A 19,810-nucleotide genomic window follows, 5' to 3' on the forward strand; every position below is an offset into this window, starting at 1 on the left:
CATATGATTTATTCTTGCCCTTGCTTAAGATCAACTTCATGCAAAAAAACCTTTAAAAAGGCTAAAATCAATTCATTAAATTTATTATGACTAACCACTGGGAGGAATTTTATCCTCCAAGGATAGTTTTGTAGGGAAATCAAGTGCCCAAATCAAAGGTGGGACAGTGTGGGATGTTAATAACACTTAAACTTAGCCGATAATTTATTCTACATTATCTGGTGGCTTTTATTTGGAAGTAAGTACGATATCCAGTTCATACCAAAAATATGCACGCTAACGCCTGCATATCGAAAATTGCAACATATTGCAGCTATCCACCTTGTTTGACAGGTGTAAGAGATTAAGCATTGGTCAATGTTAAATATTCTTTTATCACTCTTCTGTACATATATATGATGGCCTATGCTATAGAAATTTGTGGCGCGCTAAATGGATACTTTTGGAGTTGATCATGTGTGCTACTTTAGTATGACGCTTCCGCCAAAGCCACAATTTAGTTCAACTGATGATGCCGTCTTCTGCATATTTTTTGGAGAAATCGTTCATTGCTAACAGAAATTATCAAGAGAACTATAAAAACCGTAATGCACATTTAAATGCTGATTCACCACATGCTTCATCAGAGGAAGATATCGGTTGTTGTAACAGCGACATGTACAACACCATAGTAGATTATGATGCAAATATAAAACCAAAAGGTAAATCATATAACGGTTTGCATAGTACGGATGATGGTTCTGGTTTTCAACCCTGCAGAATTCGAAGATGGCATTCCAAATCGCGGCAAAGATCCAATTCGTTGAAATCGCATAGGTCAGAAGAATTTACAAAGTCGTATTTATTTGGACCTGTTTTGAGGCACATTAAAGCGGAGTCTGCATGGTTTGCTCCGTTGTCACCTATTCCGGTTCGACAACCTGGCTTGGCATGGAATGGTGTGTACCGCCGCACTCCAACTCTAATTTTCTCACCAACGGTTATGATGTGCAAAGAGAGTAGTGTAAAAACTCTAGCAGAAAAGTTTAATCTTTCTTTTAAACTAAACAGGGCAGACTGTCGGCTTCTTCGAAGCATGATGCAAAGCCATGGTTTTATTGAAGTCAATAGTCTTTCTTCCGAATTCAACTTAATGTGGTCAAATAGCCACATTAAGCCCACAGAACTCAGAGCTATGTGTGATTTTCAAAGAGTCAACCATTTTCCTCGGTCATACGAGCTTACTAGAAAGGATAAGCTTGCTCAGAATATCAAAAGAATGCAATATTTAAAAGGACTGAGTAATTTTGATATAATTCCGAAGACTTTTGTTCTACCATGTGATCAAATTGAATTACGATCGAGCTATTTAAAGGGCCAAGGACCATACATAGTCAAACCCATTGCCTCCTCTAGGGGTAGGGGCATTCACATTATTTGCAATCCCGATGCAATAAATAGTACGGATCAGGTTATTGTCTCTAAGTATGTATCAAATCCACTGTTAATTGATGGCTTCAAATTTGATTTGCGATTATACGTCGCAGTTACATCGTACTGTCCTCTTACAATCTACATTTATGAGGAAGGATTGGTGCGATTTGCGACAGTGCGTTACCAGAAGGGCTCTAAGCACTACAAAAATTTATGCATGCATCTGACAAACTACAGTGTCAACAAGAAAAATCGCTTCTTCGTTCACAACGATGACGCAGATATAGAAGACTTTGGGAACAAATGGTCACTTGGTGCGTTATTACGGTAAGCTTCGTTCATTGTACACTCATAGTTAATTAAAATTATACTGACATTCCATGAGGTTATTAATTCTAGGTATTTGAGAGGTGAAGGTAAAGACACAGCGGCATTGATGCTTCGTATAGAGGACATCATAATCAAAGCTTTTATTGCGGTTGAAGACCCAATCAACCAGGCTTGTCGCCTTTTTATGAGCTCAAAGTTCAATTGCTTCGAGCTCTACGGGTTCGACGTAATCGTTGATGAAAATCTCCGGCCGTGGTTACTTGAGGTATTTTAACTCATCACAGTACATAGGTGAGGGCCAAGGATTTACAGTTTAATAAAGTGCCGCTTTCGTTTGTTTTTAAATAGGTCAATCTATCACCATCTTTAGCATGTGATACACCTCTTGACTTCAAAGTAAAATCAAATATGCTCTCAGACTTATTAAACTTGGCTGGAATCATATGCTATGATCCAACGAAGCGATGCAAAAAGGGAGCTTGTGGAACTCCAAATTTTACTTCACCCAAACATCCTACTTACTTTGTGTCCGCCCAAAAATACGTCAATGAAGAGAGCCAAAATCTACTTTTGATAGGCAAGTTTAACGACTGCATTTTGCAACTATTAACGGCATTTTATAAATGGCTGTTACTCGTACCAATGTGGATCAGGCACCACTTTGAAAGTAATCGGAGACTTGAGAATGAGATTTACACCAGAACCCCACTGTTATGCTTGATCACCCGACCATAATCACAACATTTTATAAGTCCTGTTTTTTATTATGCTCATACCTGCATATTTTTATTCTGGTACATTTGCATGAGTCAACTTTGACCTTTCATTGGATCCGCTTTTCTGTTTTAAACGGAATCAATGGAATGGCAAAGTGGAATTTTATACATATATTCGTAAAGAATGATGGCATTTCACTGAAGGATTTGTTACCAGTCTGAAAATAAATAAATGCAGTTATTAGATTAATAACTACATATCTCCTTGGGACTCGATGGCAGGGACCTGTCAGCCGAAGATTATCGTCGACTTTCTCATTTTACAGCAGGTATGCAAAAGCCATCACACTCTACTTGTGTTGGGGATTCGGATACATTACTTCCACTGAATAGAATTCAGTCCAAAATCTCCAGCTCCTCGAAAGAGATGACATCAGAAGAGCTGCAACTTGTGCGTCGGTTTCAAGAGGAAACAGCACGCTGCGGTGGATGGCTCCGAATCTTCCCCTGTGGGGATACCTGGATGCAGTACGCCAGTCTCCTCCACGACAACAGCCAGGGAGAGATAACAGACACTCCCCAGCCCAGATGGCGTTTCTCCATGGCCTCAGCTCCGACACACACTCCCACCGTTGCAACCAGCGGTACAATACAGAGGGGTGGCCGTCGAGTCAATGAGGATTTCCTCACTCATGCTTCCGCTACAATGGCCGTTTTAGCTATGCAGAAGGCCAGTTCGCTTAGGGTTGGGACGATGGCTAGGAACAATGACGGAGAAATCACCTTAATTCATCCTAATCTCGTACCCCCTAAGGTTAACATCGGAATGTTTACAGGTCTATCAAGTCCAGGAGACAATGAACCCTTTGCCTCGGAAGTGGATGAAGACAATGAAGAAAAGCTCATGGTTCACATGCCGCCGCTGCAGGCCGATGATGCAGACTCCGTGCTACCAATTCACAGTCTAACTACAAATGTTCTCTCGGAGTACCTGATGATTGGTCTTGGATTCAACCTTCAAGCTTCAAACGTTAAACGAGAACAGGCGAATCGTGTAGCGACATGTTATTCCCAGACTCTGGGGCGACTTCCATTCTACCACAGGAAGATTGGAGCCTTGCCCGTGTGTATACGAGGCGTTTGTCTGTTAGCTGGATGTGGTCACGAATCAGGAGTACCACGTCTTTGTGGAATGCGCAGAAATGAGGAAAATAATATCTCATATGACCCTCATTATGTCGCCTCAACGATTGAAAACCTTCCTGACACAGAGCACATCAGTAGGCTCTATAGGCGAGAAAAAGGTGGTGTTCAAATCCAATCAATGACTCAATACCAAGCACGAATGACATTTTCCGCCTATCTTTCACGGATACACTCACGGTTCAAAGCACATGTTCTGGCAGATAATAAAAAGCAGGAATGCGTAGCTTCGAAGAAAGCTGATAAGCAAGCGGACCTAATATTGAGATTTTTGCAGAAAGCAGCTCTCAAATTATCTCCACAGGCAGTTAAGTGGTTTTACAGTACAAATGACAGTAATTCTAGCGTTCAAAGAATGTTGAAACATGGAGTTTTTCGGGTCCCAGATTTCCCCACAAATTCAAGGTTAAGAACAAAACAACGAATTTTAGTTTCTTTGCTAGATAAATTTATACAAATATATGATCACGAAACCACCCTAAGCCGTGTTGAAGAAGGATCTGGGGAGGGTGATGGCAGCAGCGACGCAAATTTTAACCAATTCATTGAAAATGCCACTGAAAACGAACTAGAGGTGATCCTAAGTCAGTACACCCGCACATTCCATTCACTAAGTCTTTTCACCCGGCAACCTTCGAAGTATGTGGTCTTACAAATGGAGCAAAGCGAGATTACATCTACTCATTCACGATTCGAAATCCAAGCGAACTCGAATAAATTCCAAGGTCGGGAAACACCAGCACCAATCGAAGGTTTTGATGATACACTGAAAGAGACAAATGAATCAGTTGGATTGGGATCGCATGAAATCCATGACAAATTCATCGGAATCGTGAGTCCAACGTCTCAGTTCAAATCTACCGAGAACCTACACTTTCGAAATGAAATCAAAGCTGAATTCATAACAAAACATTACAAGCCTATAAAACACAGAACTCCAGCGGGAGACATTCAAAATTTAATGTCGAATCCACCCTCTACAGGGGTTACGGTGACGAATATGGAGCATGAAACCATGACCAAGTTCGCACCAAATAAAGCTGTTAATTTTGGCCTGTTGGAAGACGATTTCAAGGGGTCATTTCATGATTCTAAAGGATCCTTTAACTCAAAACAGTCCGAAGGTAAAAATGGAAGCGAATTTTATTATGACGGTTATCGCGACCATGACTATTGCACCGTCGAGCGTTGCAAAATGCAGGAAAAATGTGCCTGTCTATTTGGATTCCTACATTGTAGCGAGGCGGATGTATTTGATATTAGTTTGCTGGATGAAAACTAATTTTTTTATTTTTTTTGTTCTTCGAACTAATTGACTTATGTGTGTTTTGAATTGAAAAGACAGCAAATTATTACGAGAGGGATTGCAGTGGTCAACGACTTCAAAAATTTACTTAATCCTTAGGCACAGGCAAGGAATATGCAATAAGGATAAGTGGATGTCATTGCTGAAATTATTCTGATATTTAAGGACGGGGGAAACGGCATACAGTAGACCCCATTAATTTGGAATATTAGAGTTAGTTTCCAGGCACCCGAGACTTCACTGAAAACGAGAGAGGGCAATCCTGAAGCAGATTATATGTTATTCACATAAAAAGGGCTATGTAATTACTGGCATGGCCTTTGGGTCATGCCGACCGGCGGAGGTGCAATAGCAGAGCCCCTAAGTGACCCTTAACCAAAGGCGAGAGTTTGACATAGTAAGCGTATTACAATAGATTGTCTTACTCTAGCTTCTCTGAAATAAAACAACTTCAAGCTTGAAATAGTAACCATTTGTATGAATTGCGTCGGTTGGTTATTAATTTCTCTGTTTTGGTAGAGGGACTACTTTAAGTTTCAATTAATGTGCATTCGTTCGATGAACTGGCTTTTAGAGCATGCCAGTAGCTCCCACTTATCCCTTCTACATATTGGCAACACATATTCTGACCTGGTATTATGTCTTCACTCGACCTCAGGGAAGAATCAGGATGCCACACTGGTAGCAACGAAAAGCAGGCCCGATTATAAAGGACAACCACCTTGATTTCGTTTACCGAATGCTAGGCCTTAATGCGACGAAAGAAAATTATGTATTCTGGGTAGGAGAATCGGTGACCACTCCTATCAGAAAAGCTGCAAATGACGTCTGCCTTCGGCAGTTAACCAAGTCCCGTGATCTGCAGGAAAGCTATTGACAGCGGAAGCGACACTATGAACCGACTAAATAGTTTTGTTATGGAGATGCTTACCGTATCTATATTAAGATATCGAATGGGTGCAAATGCAGTACCTCTTCTACTTCCCTACTAGCTCGGTAGAACCGACATAGATACGGCTGGACAGCTCCGAAGTGGAAACAGCTTTGCGAGGGGGAATGGAAGCGAAAACACTTCCCCCACAGAATAATCTTCATTCTCATCCTTCATTACACGACTGCTTTTAGGCCAGTGCTCCAACTAGTGGTAATGGACACGAGTGATGACCAGCACATTACCCGTCGAAGAATCTAGTCCCCATGTGGGACGCAACTTTAAATCCAGTAGAATTGCCAAGACGCATCAATGGCGCCGCTCTCAAGCATCTCCTTAGTAGCATAGAAATTTGATGACTGGCATGATTGGCTCGTGAGTGTTTCCATGCAACAACGATTATCTTGTGATGGCTGACGCGGGAGGTTGACCAGGGTGGGCATCGTGGCCGACGCTCAAAAGCGAACAAGGACTACACATGGCCTCAATTGTTTTTTATATCCCGGTTTTGGTAAAAAAACCACTTTGGGTCCCCATCACTGTGTCTTCGTGGGGTAAGCTGGCCTCTAGGTCATGTAAGTAGCCCCAAGCCCTACTGTAGGTCAAATGCATGAGTTCTGACCTAGTATTACACCTTTTTTCGGATTCGCGAAGGTCTCAGAACCTAATGTGTAAGCTAATAAAAAGCATTAAGTTTTTTGATAATTTGGTCTGCTGACTCTTAAGTGCTGGGTGAAAACAGCTTAGACTTCAGCAAGTGCTTTTCATACTCCGAAGGTGAATTTTTTAAACCTCAAAAGGAGCATCTGCTGTCTGGTAGCTAGCTGACATAACCAAAATAAAAAAATATTAAAATGTAAAGAGTTCGAAATAGCTCAAGAGAGGCTGCGTATTTATTCAAAACCAATGCTGGAAATGATTACTATAATAACTGAAAGCCATTGTTGCCATCACCCAGCTTTTTAAGGCGAAAATTAGCCAAATTTGAAATAGTTAGCTCTCACAGCGCTAGAGTACAACTTGTCATTGTATTGACTAACTGCAAAGAGAAATTTATTTACTTAGATTGTTTTAGTTCATCAATGCGCGCTCAACATGCCGGTTCTCATCGCCGCTGAAGATAAATAGAATGGAGGAAGCTGGTGTCTACGCCTCGCAGGGCATTGGGGGTTACGACAGAGCAGAAGTGAATAGCAGTATTGAACAGAAGGACAATCATGCACAGTATACCATACAGAGCGTTCTCCACTTTATTCAGTCAGAATGGACACGTCTGGAATTACAGCGTTCTCAATGGGAAATGGAACGAGCTGAACTACAAGTACACTTTTTCATTTCCGCTATCTCTGGTTTAGGCAAGAATAGCATTCCTACAGGGTGAACGACGCGGCCAGGAAAACATAAAACAAGATTTGGTCCGTCGAATCAAGATGCTGGAACATGCACTCAAACAGGAGCGTGTTCGATACTACCAGTTGAAATCTTCCATTGATAATAACACAGACAAATCAGTAGACGAGGTCTCGAAATCTGGTCCAGATAGTTCGGTTGAGAACGCCAAGGATTACAAGAATATAATGGATCCGGGCAGGCAATTAGCACATTGTACGGAACAGGCCCTTCAAAGCAACGCTAAATGGCGGGAAAGCCGTTTAAAACTGAAGCAGTGAGTTATTGGATATATTAAAGTGTTCCACGACTTATTTAACTCTCTGAAATGCAATCCGGTGTTGTATCTATTCCCGTGTTTATCTGAGCTGTGCTTTTTTATTCGATTAGTTTTCTGCAAGAAGTCGGCTACACAGATTCAGTCTTAGCCATTCGTCAAAGTCGTGTGCGTCAGCTACTTTGTGCAACCAATGGGGATCTAGGAGATCCTGAATCAGTAAATATTTTGAGGAAAAGGTTTGCGTTTCACTAGATTTATATGTTAGCTTCTTTGGATTGGTTATTAATCTACCTAATGCTTGCAGTCCATCGAACCGCAATTCCCTGACATTGCCTGAGAATGAGGAGGCTGTACTTCGTACCTTCGATTTTTTGGAAAATGCGACCAAGTCGGATGAAAAGCCTAATCCTCCTGTTGACGCGGAAGCGCCTTGGAATGACGATAAGCCAGCCCCAGGAGTAAGTCTTCCCTCTTCGATATTATACTAAAGAAGTGCAAAAAATGCAATCTTAATACCAGTTTTCTTGACATTTGGAAACATTTTACAGGGGATATCATCTTTGCTTCCGGGTTTTGATTCCCGAACTGGACAACCCAAGAGATTCGGGCGGAAGACTGGTGTTGACAATAATTTGGTGGTAAGCAGAGCACTATCTCTTCTAGATCAATGCAATGAAGGGTGATCATCTGAGACTTTAAAATTAGGAGTTCCTAAACTCGCTCTCGGATAAGGAGAGTGGGGAAACGGAGGCCCTGTCTAAACTGAGCGAGGCGGTTTGGCCTTTGGGCCCACAGGCGCCAGGCTTAGATGGAGAACCCGATAATGCACCTGGTGCCTCTAACTTGACGCCCTTCAGCTCAACCAATCAGGTTGAAGTGGATGGAGCTTCTGCGGCCGTAGGTTTGGGCGATCTCGCTAGTCTTACTGTTGCGAACGAATCTGAAAACGGAAATGGTGCGTTTCCGGCCTCTGATCCCTATTTTAATTCCACAAAAGTTGGTTCTCAAATCTTGTTGCCCCTCATTATAGATGTAGAACAGTGTGAAACTGGGGGCTTTCTATCGACTGAATCGGGCCTTGGGCAAAAGCAGCCCTCAACATCAGCGATGGCCGGCTCCCGACGCCCTTGGACGAAGAGGTTCGGTTTGAAGGGTCACTTTGACTCGGTTCGCTCCATTGCCTTTCACCCCAGTGAGCCCTATCTTTTCTCCGGTGGTGAAGATGGACTAGTCATGTTGTGGACTTTGCGTCGTCCAGGGTCTCCAAAACCTGTAAGTCTACTTATTCTATCGATTTCTGTTTCGGCTTTTGTAAAAATACCCCATACTATGTGTTTACTTCAGGCCAACCGTCTAGATATTTGATTCTCGAGCTTCTTCTAACAGCATATGGTGATAGCTATCTTTCAGGTAAAGATGAGAAATGTTAGAGTTTTTAGTCGATCATCGTTAATATCCTGTTACTACTTCAGCGTCCGCTTTATTTTTTTGTTCATTCTTGTTAGTACCTCCAAACTCTAGCTAACCTTCATTTGACCGATAAATGCTCGGAAAGTGTGCTTGTATCTGATATCCTGGCACCTCAAATGGTTTTATATACATTACTAAGTTTGCTCTCGCCTTTCTCCGAGTATAGAGCGCAAACAATGCGAAGAACGGCAATCAAATGGCTGCAATGCTTTTAGCCAACGCCCCGCCTGACCTCGATCCGGTCCATATCTATCGAGGCCATATGGGCCCCGTGTTGTCGGTGTCCGTGCCAGCGGTGGGCCAGTGTGCAAGCACCGTTTACTCCTCCAGTCTGGATGGAGTCATCCGTGGCTGGCGCCTCCCTCGTCCCGATACCTTCACTGGACACTTCGATCTCTACTCCCTCTCTCAGAGCATAAATGAGTTCGGTCCTCTGCTCAAACGTAAGCCAGGTTCAGCCGTAGCTTCTCACTGCTAGTTTAGTCCATAAATTTCCAAGTGTGGTTTTGTCGGTATTTTTCTTCACTCATGACTTTATCATTCCATTAGCACTTTCCATTAATGTAGTTCTAAATGATTATCGTGCCTTCCGTCTCGCTTCCAAAATTTAATGACCTAATGAGAGAGTTTACTATGCCGAAATTTGTAAGTAGTGGTAGACTAAAAAGTCAGCCAAATGTAATGCGAATTTGTCACCCTGAGGTGGTGGCGAGGTCATTTGCGTTTTACAGTGGCTGAGTCACATCTCTCTTGTGCATATCAGGTACCTATTACCATGCCTTGGCAACCTGTGCATTAGGATGAAAACTAGCAGATTGTCATCTTTACCTTAAAGTGCATTTAAACGGGCTTCTTGCTCAGGTCCAGATTCCTCGGGATGCGCGGTTTGGTCGATATCTGTACACCCCAGCCTCCCCCTGCTGGCGTCTGTGGATACTGCCACTGCGGTCTCCTTCTGGCCCCTCCAGTCGGATATGTTACCTGGCGATGACGAGGCACCCTTTCCCATTGAGCTCATCATCCCCTCTCGCACCATCCTTCTTAGCGAACTTATCACACCCTCTGGTGAGTTATTATTGCATCCGAGTCACTTAATGCGTTAGAGACCTAGGCATAATAGCCGGCATGTGGACTGTGATGTTATGGGCGAAATGAACGGCTATTATTATGGGTAGCAGCTTTTAACGAGTCAGATTCACTACAAATAACTGACTAATGAGCTGCGATAACTAAAAGATAGTAGTTCACTTAGCTTGACGGGTTGTTCCACCAAAATTTTGCGGCTTTAGGAGGTAAGGGTGTCTGCATAGGTATGTCAACTTTACCTTAATGATTTGAAATGCGCTATGTACTGGAATTGGAATTTGTTTGATCATGCTCTGAATTGCGAATGCCAAATGTCAATGTTGAGTAACTTGGTAATCGTGATGTGATTAACATCCAGTTTGTAAAGCATAAAATTAAGGTTCAGAAGAGACAGTTGAAACGTGAAATCTCACTTGTGCAAAAACGGTTATTTTAGACAACCCGGCGGAAGTGGGTAGACCGACCAGTGTGACGTTCTTCAGCAGTCGCCCGGACCCCTCAAACGCCACCCAGTGCCTAGTTGGCACCAGCACTGGTTGGCTCGCACTTATCGATGTGGAAACAGGCAAGGTTGTCAACAAGGTGGCTCCTCCCACCGAATCGCCTTCCCGTACACCCGCCATCGAATCCAACTTCAACGAGGGCGACCCATTCAACCACCACTCCAACGTTAATCTCAGTACGTGGTCTTGCTGGCTTCACTCAAGCATTGAAATTTGAGTGAATGGACCATCTGAAGTCATGGGATAATTGTGATTAACATTTTGGCGTTTTATTATTTGCAGACTCGGTGACCTATCCTGCTGCTGGTTGGGGTCCTAGAGGAATCCATGCTATCACCATGTATCAGACGTTTTCGCTGGCCATAACGGGCCATGAAGACCGGTGCATTCGCTTCTACGACATCACCAGACAGGGAGGCAGCAATGGTGGTGAATCGGGGAATTTTTGCGTGGGAACCATTGTTACCCACCTCGACGCCGTTACCTGTCTTACAGTTGATCCTCACGACCTCTATGTCCTCACTGGAAGTAAGTTAGTTTTCCCTCCTCTACTGTCCATTCATTTCCTACCCTTTTCTCCTGCGATCGAATTGTGAAAAGGAATTTTTCGTATTCAATTAATTTGGCATAAGTGACGTTGGTTACTTTTAGTGAATCTCTTTTTTTAGCATACTGGTCTAGTCGTGGGGCACGATTACCAGGCATTAGAATAAAAGTCTTATTTAAAAGGCCATTTTAGCCGTTTATCGCGAGGCGGGGTATACGAATGTTCATTGTTTTACATTTTTAAATCTCGTTACGCCGTCAGCAATGGGAAAGTGACTTGATGGGGACCTAGCAAATTTTGCGATTGGCAAGGTAGTAGAGCGAGTTCACTTTATTACGCGCTTGTGTGTGAATGCGGGTACCCCTCAGAACTTGTGCACGCACCCGAGCGTTTGCGTTGGTGCAATCACATTAGTGATTGACACGACTGACTGCTGCCTCTTCTGGCTGGCGGCTAATTTGGCGCAAACATGCGCACTCGCACATGCACCCACACTTCGCTACATAAAAATAGGTCCTCATGCGAAGCCAAAACACCGTGTGTGCGTGTGTGGAATGTAGTGATTCATCCAGGCACACAAAAGCCGGACTGCTCTGACGCTACCACTGACAATAAAATTACTCTGTGCTCTTAACTTTGGCTACGGACACCTACAGTTTTCCACCAGGTGTCTTCGTCGACCTTCTCAGTTGGACTAACCTAGTTTCGTCTCAGCTGTGGTTACATCCTTTTTGTTCCATGATTCTTGGCTGTGTCCCCCATGCGACGTACGAATGTGCTTACGACCCTCATTTACTGTTACTTATTTCACATCGGTCGTATCTTTTCATCCGGGTACGGTGAAATTAAATACTTTGGGGAGTATTAAGTAACTGCCACTTAGACTGAAAAGCGATTATTTAGTTTATGTAAAGTAAGCGACGATTTTGAAGATGTAAAATCTAGCTTTAGCAACTCGCTCTAATCCTACACCACTCTTCTAGGTCACGATTCCTCAATTCGTCTGTGGGATCTGGAGAGCAGGGCGTGCGTTCAAGAGATGACGTGTCATCGTGTGAAGAACAATGAGTCTGTCCATGCTGTAGCCATGCACCCAACTATGCCTCTTGCTGCCAGCGCGGGAGCCGATGCTCTCTGCAAAATTTACACTTCCCTGTGATCCCACCACGTGCACATTCACCCGTCCACACAAGCACCTGTATATGATTCCCTCTTTTTCTCCTAAGTGGCGCATTTGTTTGAATCTTCTCTGCTACTCTACTTTTTCATGGCGTCTACTCCCTTACCCTTCCCCACTTTTGTGTCTGGAGTCCGCGAGCTTAACGCCCGAGCCGGAGTATGGCGCAAATTTGGGCTCCATTTCCCGCTGCTGTCTCCTTCTCGTTTTGCCACCCGTTAGCCCACCCATCCGTCCATCCATCTACCTGCCCGAAGTTAGCATGCAGTTAGCTACTCCGTCGTACTCATTTTACTTTGTCAGGGGTTCCAATAAAGGCGTGACACGGGATCTCTGGTTGTGCACCTCTTTTATTGGTGTTCAGGGATTTGTTTTATGATACAGACAAACCTCCAGAGAAAGCCGCCATGTTTTGCGTTTTTGGAAACTGTATTTGCGCTCGCGGTGTGTTATGTAGGATCGAATCGGTTTTAGGCGCTGTGACACGTGTTTGCATGACTTGCAAAAGCACTTCATTGTTGCAACACAGAAGGTGACGCCGATTCATTTGCGACGAAAAGAACTTCGTGCGATTACCGTTTCAAGCTACCCTATTGGGGCCGCGAATCGGTGTCTCTGTGCCGGAGGGGTGCTTGGATTCCAGTGCCATTTTTGGAGTAGACGAAAATGAAGCTGAAGTTCGGTGTGACCCAACAATGGTGGCGGGTGCGCAAGCGATGTCTTTTTGCATCTGGTGGTTCTCTGATTCGGTTGTGAATGTTTAGAATGCTGGAACATTTCCCGAGCGGCTCCAGATGTGCTTTCAGCTATTTCACAGTCCTTGACTTGTATTATTTCCTGTCGAAGCGTTCGACATCAGATGGGAGGACTAGTTGTTCTATCACAAGAAGTGAAAATAAATATCTATTCTTCTTGGCAGAAAAACAGTACATTGACAGGATCAAAGTGAGTGAGTTGTGATCACGTAGTACAAGGTAGATGGTGCGATGGGAAATTCCTTGAATTGTTTTTTATGTTGAGAGGAGTGAATTATTCGTATTTTACAAACTGCAGTTTGTAATTTTGGGGTAGATGGACACTATTTTGTTTGAAAACCTTAAGTATAGAGGTAAATTACTGGAGGTAAAATATCACAAAGGTGAGATTTTAAAGAAATAGTAATTTGACAATGAGATGTCATCAATGATGGGTCCTGACTCAGACGAGAATCTTAATAGCGAATTTTCGTTCCTCTGGGCGCCCACAGCACTCCAAGTCTTCCCTGAAGTTGAAAGAAGACCTTATACTAGGTTTGTAGGACAGCATTGCCAACGTGCAGAAGGGCCGAAAAGGGGGGTTACTGCCATAGCTTGGAGGTCATGGATCCCAGCAGAAATAAAAGGGGGGAGCCTTAAGTGCCAACGTAACCAAAAAGAGGAGTTAAACGAATAATTGAAGTACTAAATAGCCACCTTCTCCTTCTGAGTACTGTCTCTGGCGCTCCCCTTGGTCACTCTCCTGCATCAGGCATCAGAACATAGTCAATGCTGTCAAAAAACCCCCAAAAACTAATCGCTCCAGTCATCGAATACGCGTGCAATCGAGATATTGGACCGCAGCGCTACTACTTTGTCTCAGCAGTTTTAAAAGGTATGGATTTCCGTCCTGCTTGGGAACTAGATTCTTCGACGGGTAATGTGCTGGTCATCACGCGTGTCCATTACCACTAGTTGGAGCACTGGCCTAAAAGCAGTCGTGTAATGAAGGATGAGAATGAAGATTATTCTGTGGGGGAAGTGTTTTCGCTTCCATTCCCCCTCGCAAAGCTGTTTCCACTTCGGAGCTGCCCAGCCGTATCTATGTCGGTTCTACTGAGCTAGTAGGGAAGTAGAAGAGGTACTGCATTTGCACCCATTCGATATCTTAATATAGATACGGTAAGCATCTCCGTAACAAAACTATTTAGTTGGTTGACGATGACGAAAATCGTGCTAATCAACTGGCTAGCTGGTACTTAGGATGGATAGAAGGATGATGATTTGCTGCTGCTGGAAATCTTAGTGTAATTATTTCTTCGTTTAGGCTTTTTGAGTATGATAGATATCGGCGCAATGGAATGATCATGTCTCACGAGACTGCAATGAACAGTGTTGCCTGAAGATTAAAACAGTGAAGAATTCAACCCTGTGTTTTGGATTGTGCGACAAGATTTTATCCACAATACTCCTCTGTCTTTGAGGTACCCTCGATTATGGAGGGAAGGACAACCCTAATTCACTCCCCACAAAACAATGTAGTAATGTGAAATTTGTTGACCTATCTGTTAGGAGAGCGAAAGCGGTAATGCCATTCTCCTCCAGTACCCAGTCGTTTAAATCGTACAACGAACCTTCACCTTTTCGCATTGTTTTTGTTGATTCAATATTGTTAAAGTAGTACCTTCAAACCTGGCTTAAGATACAATGAGAGTTTCATTTTAGTCGCCAAACTTGATTTTACCCGAACTTGGAGTATTTTGAGTGACAGGGGATGCAAATATTGACCTCGTGATTCACAAAAGTTGTGCTAAAACGGCAATCCAAAGTCAACTTATCTGGCTGAAAACGCATGAAGTTCTGGAGTGGACTGTGGGATGTGCTGGCTATAAAGTATGGGAGGTAAAGGTGCAAATCGTATTTTGTAAATTGGCGAAATACGCATTTACCATTCTCAACTCGTAATGTCTACTCCTAACAGCTTCTTGGATGATTAACCTAGAATTACTTTTTTCCTTTGTACGGCCACTTGGAACGCAAGCATGGTAGTAGCTGACATTAACCAATTTTGAGGTGGAACGTGGCTAACCAACGCTCCCGCAAAACTAAAGACCTGATTTCAGTCATCAACTTGAGTACGCCACTAGCATACACTTCATTCGGTCATGCTTCAGTACTACCGTAATATCACTTCAGACTTTCTATTATGCATCAAATCCATTTTTGTGGCGCAACTTTACCTAGGTTAAATCGACTCAGCGGTGACGATGACGAAATGTCACTGGCTAAAATTGTATAAATACAAAAAGTTATATAAATTAACACTTAGTTTTGATGGAAAAGTTGGTGACATCTTTTCACAAATCATGATTTAGTGCGCGAGTCTCCACGAAACTAGGTGATTGCTCAAACAGCATCACTTGATGATCAATGCGGCAAGTGGAGGGAATTTCATTTGCATGAGCAGTCAGTGCTAAATGAAGAACTGTCAGAGACTTACCTTTGGCATGCCTGTTTGCCCTTTTCTTCTCTCCCATGACTGCTAGTCTTTTGTTATCAGAATCTTGTTTTTTCTTCGCCTTTTAGTATACTTGAGAAAACATCCCCTTGATGCCTTAACAAAGTTTCGTTTGCAAATAAAATCTCGCAAATTGATGAGTTATATACTCACTTAAACTTTTAAATATGCTTAACAAGTTTCAAACGAGAGGTGAGGGCAATTAGTAATTTGTTGATGAAGTGTTTAGCATTGTTGAACAAAAAAGACGAAGGCGAATCTTCGGTCTATTAAATATGTCTCTCACAGCCCGAGAGAAAAATTCCACTAGAAGTTAACCACCTCCGGTATGTCCCGCTTTCCTTAAATGCTTTAAGCCACCAAATTGAACTTTATAGTGAATCATTTACAAAAGGCTTTGATTTTTTTATTTCATCAACTCCATTGCTAAAATTAAATGCTAAAATCTGCGCAGTTACAATGAACATCGTAGACTTTTGCCTGGTTTTAAAGGTAGAGGTGAATGACTGTATGTTAATCGTATTATGGCAGTTCAGAAGAGCTTAGACCCATCTTTTGTGTGTGAAGCCAACATGAATCTAGCCTGATGCCTAGAAGCACAATTGCGCAACTCAGAGTAAATGTAGCAGTAGTGAAGCGCATTCATCTTGATGAGCTTGCATTGTCAGCCAAAACTTAAGTTAAGTTGGGTTCGAGAGGTCTGGCCTTTTTGGAGCAGCAGTCAGATTTCTGTGGAGGGCGTTTTGGGGTGGCGCCTTAACACAACCTGTACGTGGGTAGCTTGGGTATCGTCAACCTGTTTACTATCATTAAACTCACCTGTGTGGAGATACTTACGGTATTAAATCATAATCAAGAGATGATGCTGTCTTGACTGAACGAGGAGAGTTTCGCCATGTAAAGATTAATTAGTCGTGCTTAATAGCACTTGCAAATATAGCACAATATAACTACTCCAGCGTTCTTAATCTTCCCTGGAGCCGTAATATGGCACACCTGCAATACGTCACTCGTTTGTTTAACTCTCGATTTTGGTAATGGGACACTTAGGGGCTTCTCCACTGTATCATCTCCGGGCAGGCTGGCCTGAGGGCCATGTCAATAAACCAAGCCCTTCTGTACGGCGACAGTACATATTCTACCCTAGAATTATATCACTACAAAAGAATAGTTTATTATTGGTGTATGTAGGGGATGGAGAACCGTAGGCAAATCCTCGCGATACAAGATGAAAGACTAGTTGATGAATACGCACATTCGTGAGGCTGATAACTATTGGAGGTAGTACTTAATAGGGACCTGGTTAAAATACCTAAAAAAAAGGAAAATTAATCTAAGGAACTTCGTTGGAAGGCAGGTTGATGAACTTCAATAAACACAGAAGCATTCGCCTAAAACCACTGTTAACTCAGGCGACCATACATGGAGATTTATGCTAGTTTGGGTGGATTTCATAATATTTCCTATTATACACGATCTCTTTGTTTAAAGGATTTAATATTCGTTCGATGGGTGGTAGGAAAAGCATGCTAAAAGGATATTTTGGTATTGTGTGAGCAAGTACTGACAATCTGTGAAAAGGATGGAATAAATAGGTGATGTCATAATACCCCAAAAGAAAACGCGCATGACATGATCGGAGACCTCCAATACACTGCTCCCCTCAAGCGCGCTACTGGCCCATTTACACTTCCACCTTCAAAGTGAGTTGCGTAGATTTAAACATGTGCACCCTATACTATTTAAAATGACTGATACTTCAGTAAAACAACTGTCTTTCTTCATGTTTGGTGTTTTCGATTAAAATAGGTTGCTTAGATTGAAATGGTCGTAGCACGACTTCACTCACATTCCAGAAAGTGCGACGGGGGAAGCATAATTTTAGGTGGGAAATTCAACCAACTTTATTGAGTAGAAGCCACGGTCTCGTAATAAGTGTTAGTTTGATTTACGGAAATAAATTGATGGTAATTGTGCATAAACTGGATCCAAATTTCGATAACCTAACTAGGCAGACCAAATAGGTGAGTTTTGTGGAACCTGTGTCGGTTGAAGCTACCTTCGATCTTCACTGGCGATTCTAAACGAATGTTCAATGTAGGTACTGAAGATGCCTGCAACCCCAAAAAGCGTTCCTTTTTGATTTTCTGGAAGATTCATTTGTAATGGTTAATTTCCTGATGCTTAAGACAGTTTTGCTCACACCCTCTTGATTGACTGACATCAAGCACAGCTGAATTTTAAGTGCACTAACGGTCACCTTGGCAAGTTCACCTTGCCAAGGTGGATCAGTTAGCACAATTACGCGCGAGTGAAACCATCGAGTGCCGTGGGCACTGGTTCTAACCCCCTCTGCTCACCTATACAAGTCCTTAAAAAGTCATCTGTGCCGAAGTCTAGTTTGCTTATTAGCTGGTTAGGAGTTCGAGAGAATTCACCCCTACACGATTGGGCAATCAGCTCACGACAGCAGGAGAAAGGGACGCTCGATTCGAGCAACTAATACAAGCTTTCAAACCGACCGGTGTGGTACTGCACCCCTTTGTTATTTTTTGGGCAGTGGGCGCAAACCGACCGTTTAAAATGGGAGAGTAGGTACAGAATTTGGTGGGCCTATTGTCCCATTCATATCGTAATCTGGATTCAATTGACCGTCCACGGCAAACACGCAGTGTTAAGAAGTGCGATGGAACCTAAAGACGATATATGAAGCAGAAGCCAATGCAATGACACACCCTATTCAAAGGTAATAAGCCGATTTCAAGTGTTATTTAAAATGGCTTCAATTTGTCGCACGATATACTCTGCTTATGCAAATTCTATTAATAATTTCTTTACTCTTGATTTGATGCAGGCAATCCCTTTTAAATTTTTAAGTATCTTTGGTAAATGCAAAAAAAAATAAAAGTAGAAATTATGGACACAAAGTACATTTAATGAAAAAACTTACCATTCTATCCGGTATCGGAAGGGCTGCAACAAAGTATGGCAATCGAGACTAACTCCCAACATTTTGTAGCCAAGAAGGAATTAAATTCGTGGGTGAGTTATTTTAATGAATTTATTACTTAACTAGTGAAATTGAGTAGATTTAGTACCGTGGCTTTCGGTTACCTTCATTCAAATTTAAGGCTCCACGAAATGCAGCATCGAACCCTCACACGCTTACCCAAAGTGGTTGGACTTCAAAATAATCGACAATTCCTATATTTCCACAAACACCAACCCCCTTACTCGGATTTAAATACAAATCGCAATACTTGCTGGCGTAGGCAGTTCCGAAAAAATTGTTAATTATAGCTAGAACCCAAACTTTTTTGGTTGTGTATGCTTCTTATGAAACAAACTGCATTTGACATTTGCAAATGCAAGGAAATGCGAGGAACTGCATTTCTCGAGTTTAGATCTTTGCCCTTTTATGGCGAAATTATGGTATATTAGCAGTTTATTTTGCACTTCCAATAATAATGTCTAGCCACTTTTAATCAACGGATGCACCTAACCCTTGGAACGTAAATGCGCAAAACAGTCATGGTTTGAGAGAATTTTACAAACTGTTAAGATTATAGAGTAGGGACAGGGGCCGGTGCCGCACTGAACCTGGGCAGAGACGACACATCAGTACAGCATGACTCGTGGTAACGGGCCCCTGATTTTTTTTACTGAACACTACCGAGACACTCTAAATTACCACCTAACATCGTTTTCAGTATGTGTGGGACTATTCAAATGGCTTAGGAGTATCTTGGTCACCATTTTCAATAAACACCTCGTATTCTCCTAGTCGATTGCCAAACACCTCACCTTTTGGGGAACAATTCCACACTCGAATTATCATCAGCCGATCTCAAAGTTGCGCTAGTAATCAAAGACCAGTAGACATTCATTTATGGATAGAAATATTGGCCTCCACAGTTAAATGGCAATCAAAAGTGCACATATCAATTACCAGATAAGTAAGGTACGTATACAAGTTCTTATTTCCATGACTATTTTCATACTTAGGCACTGCCTCAAAATTTCTCTCAAAAGAAAACAATTAAAGAGAAGGTAAATTGGCAAAATCCTGAATCCTTTGTCAAAATGCAGGCTTTTGGGAGTATTACCAATACCTTGGGATGAAAGACACAACAGGCGATGGGAAAGAGCACTGATCAATTGGTAGCAATCCACCTTCTCCACGCTGGACCTGTCTTCTGACAATGCT

The 19,810-nt window shown here is 42.5% G+C and overlaps 2 protein-coding genes across 2 annotated transcripts; both read left to right on the forward strand. All coding sequences in view use genetic code 11, as the record gives it.

The window, feature by feature from the left end:
* Positions 1-655: 655 nt before the first annotated feature.
* On the forward strand, positions 656-4,944 carry EGR_04718 (Tubulin polyglutamylase TTLL5; the record flags this gene model as incomplete). Its single annotated transcript, XM_024493967.1, has 5 exons — positions 656-1,740; positions 1,813-2,008; positions 2,092-2,324; positions 2,853-3,997; positions 4,106-4,944. The coding sequence occupies 5 exons, from the start codon at positions 656-658 to the stop codon at positions 4,942-4,944; spliced, it is 3,498 nt and encodes a 1,165-aa protein (XP_024351532.1).
* A 2,084-nt stretch (positions 4,945-7,028) lies between these two features.
* EGR_04719 (Striatin-3) lies at positions 7,029-12,333 on the forward strand (the record flags this gene model as incomplete). Its single annotated transcript, XM_024493968.1, has 12 exons — positions 7,029-7,220; positions 7,255-7,565; positions 7,679-7,804; positions 7,873-8,026; positions 8,117-8,206; positions 8,274-8,523; positions 8,599-8,840; positions 9,205-9,481; positions 9,900-10,103; positions 10,561-10,803; positions 10,910-11,155; positions 12,158-12,333. The coding sequence occupies 12 exons, from the start codon at positions 7,029-7,031 to the stop codon at positions 12,331-12,333; spliced, it is 2,511 nt and encodes an 836-aa protein (XP_024351533.1).
* Positions 12,334-19,810: the final 7,477 nt, after the last annotated feature.

Source organism: Echinococcus granulosus, assembly GCF_000524195.1.
Source record: "Echinococcus granulosus chromosome Unknown EG_S00031, whole genome shotgun sequence".
Classification (NCBI taxonomy): domain Eukaryota; kingdom Metazoa; phylum Platyhelminthes; class Cestoda; order Cyclophyllidea; family Taeniidae; genus Echinococcus; species Echinococcus granulosus.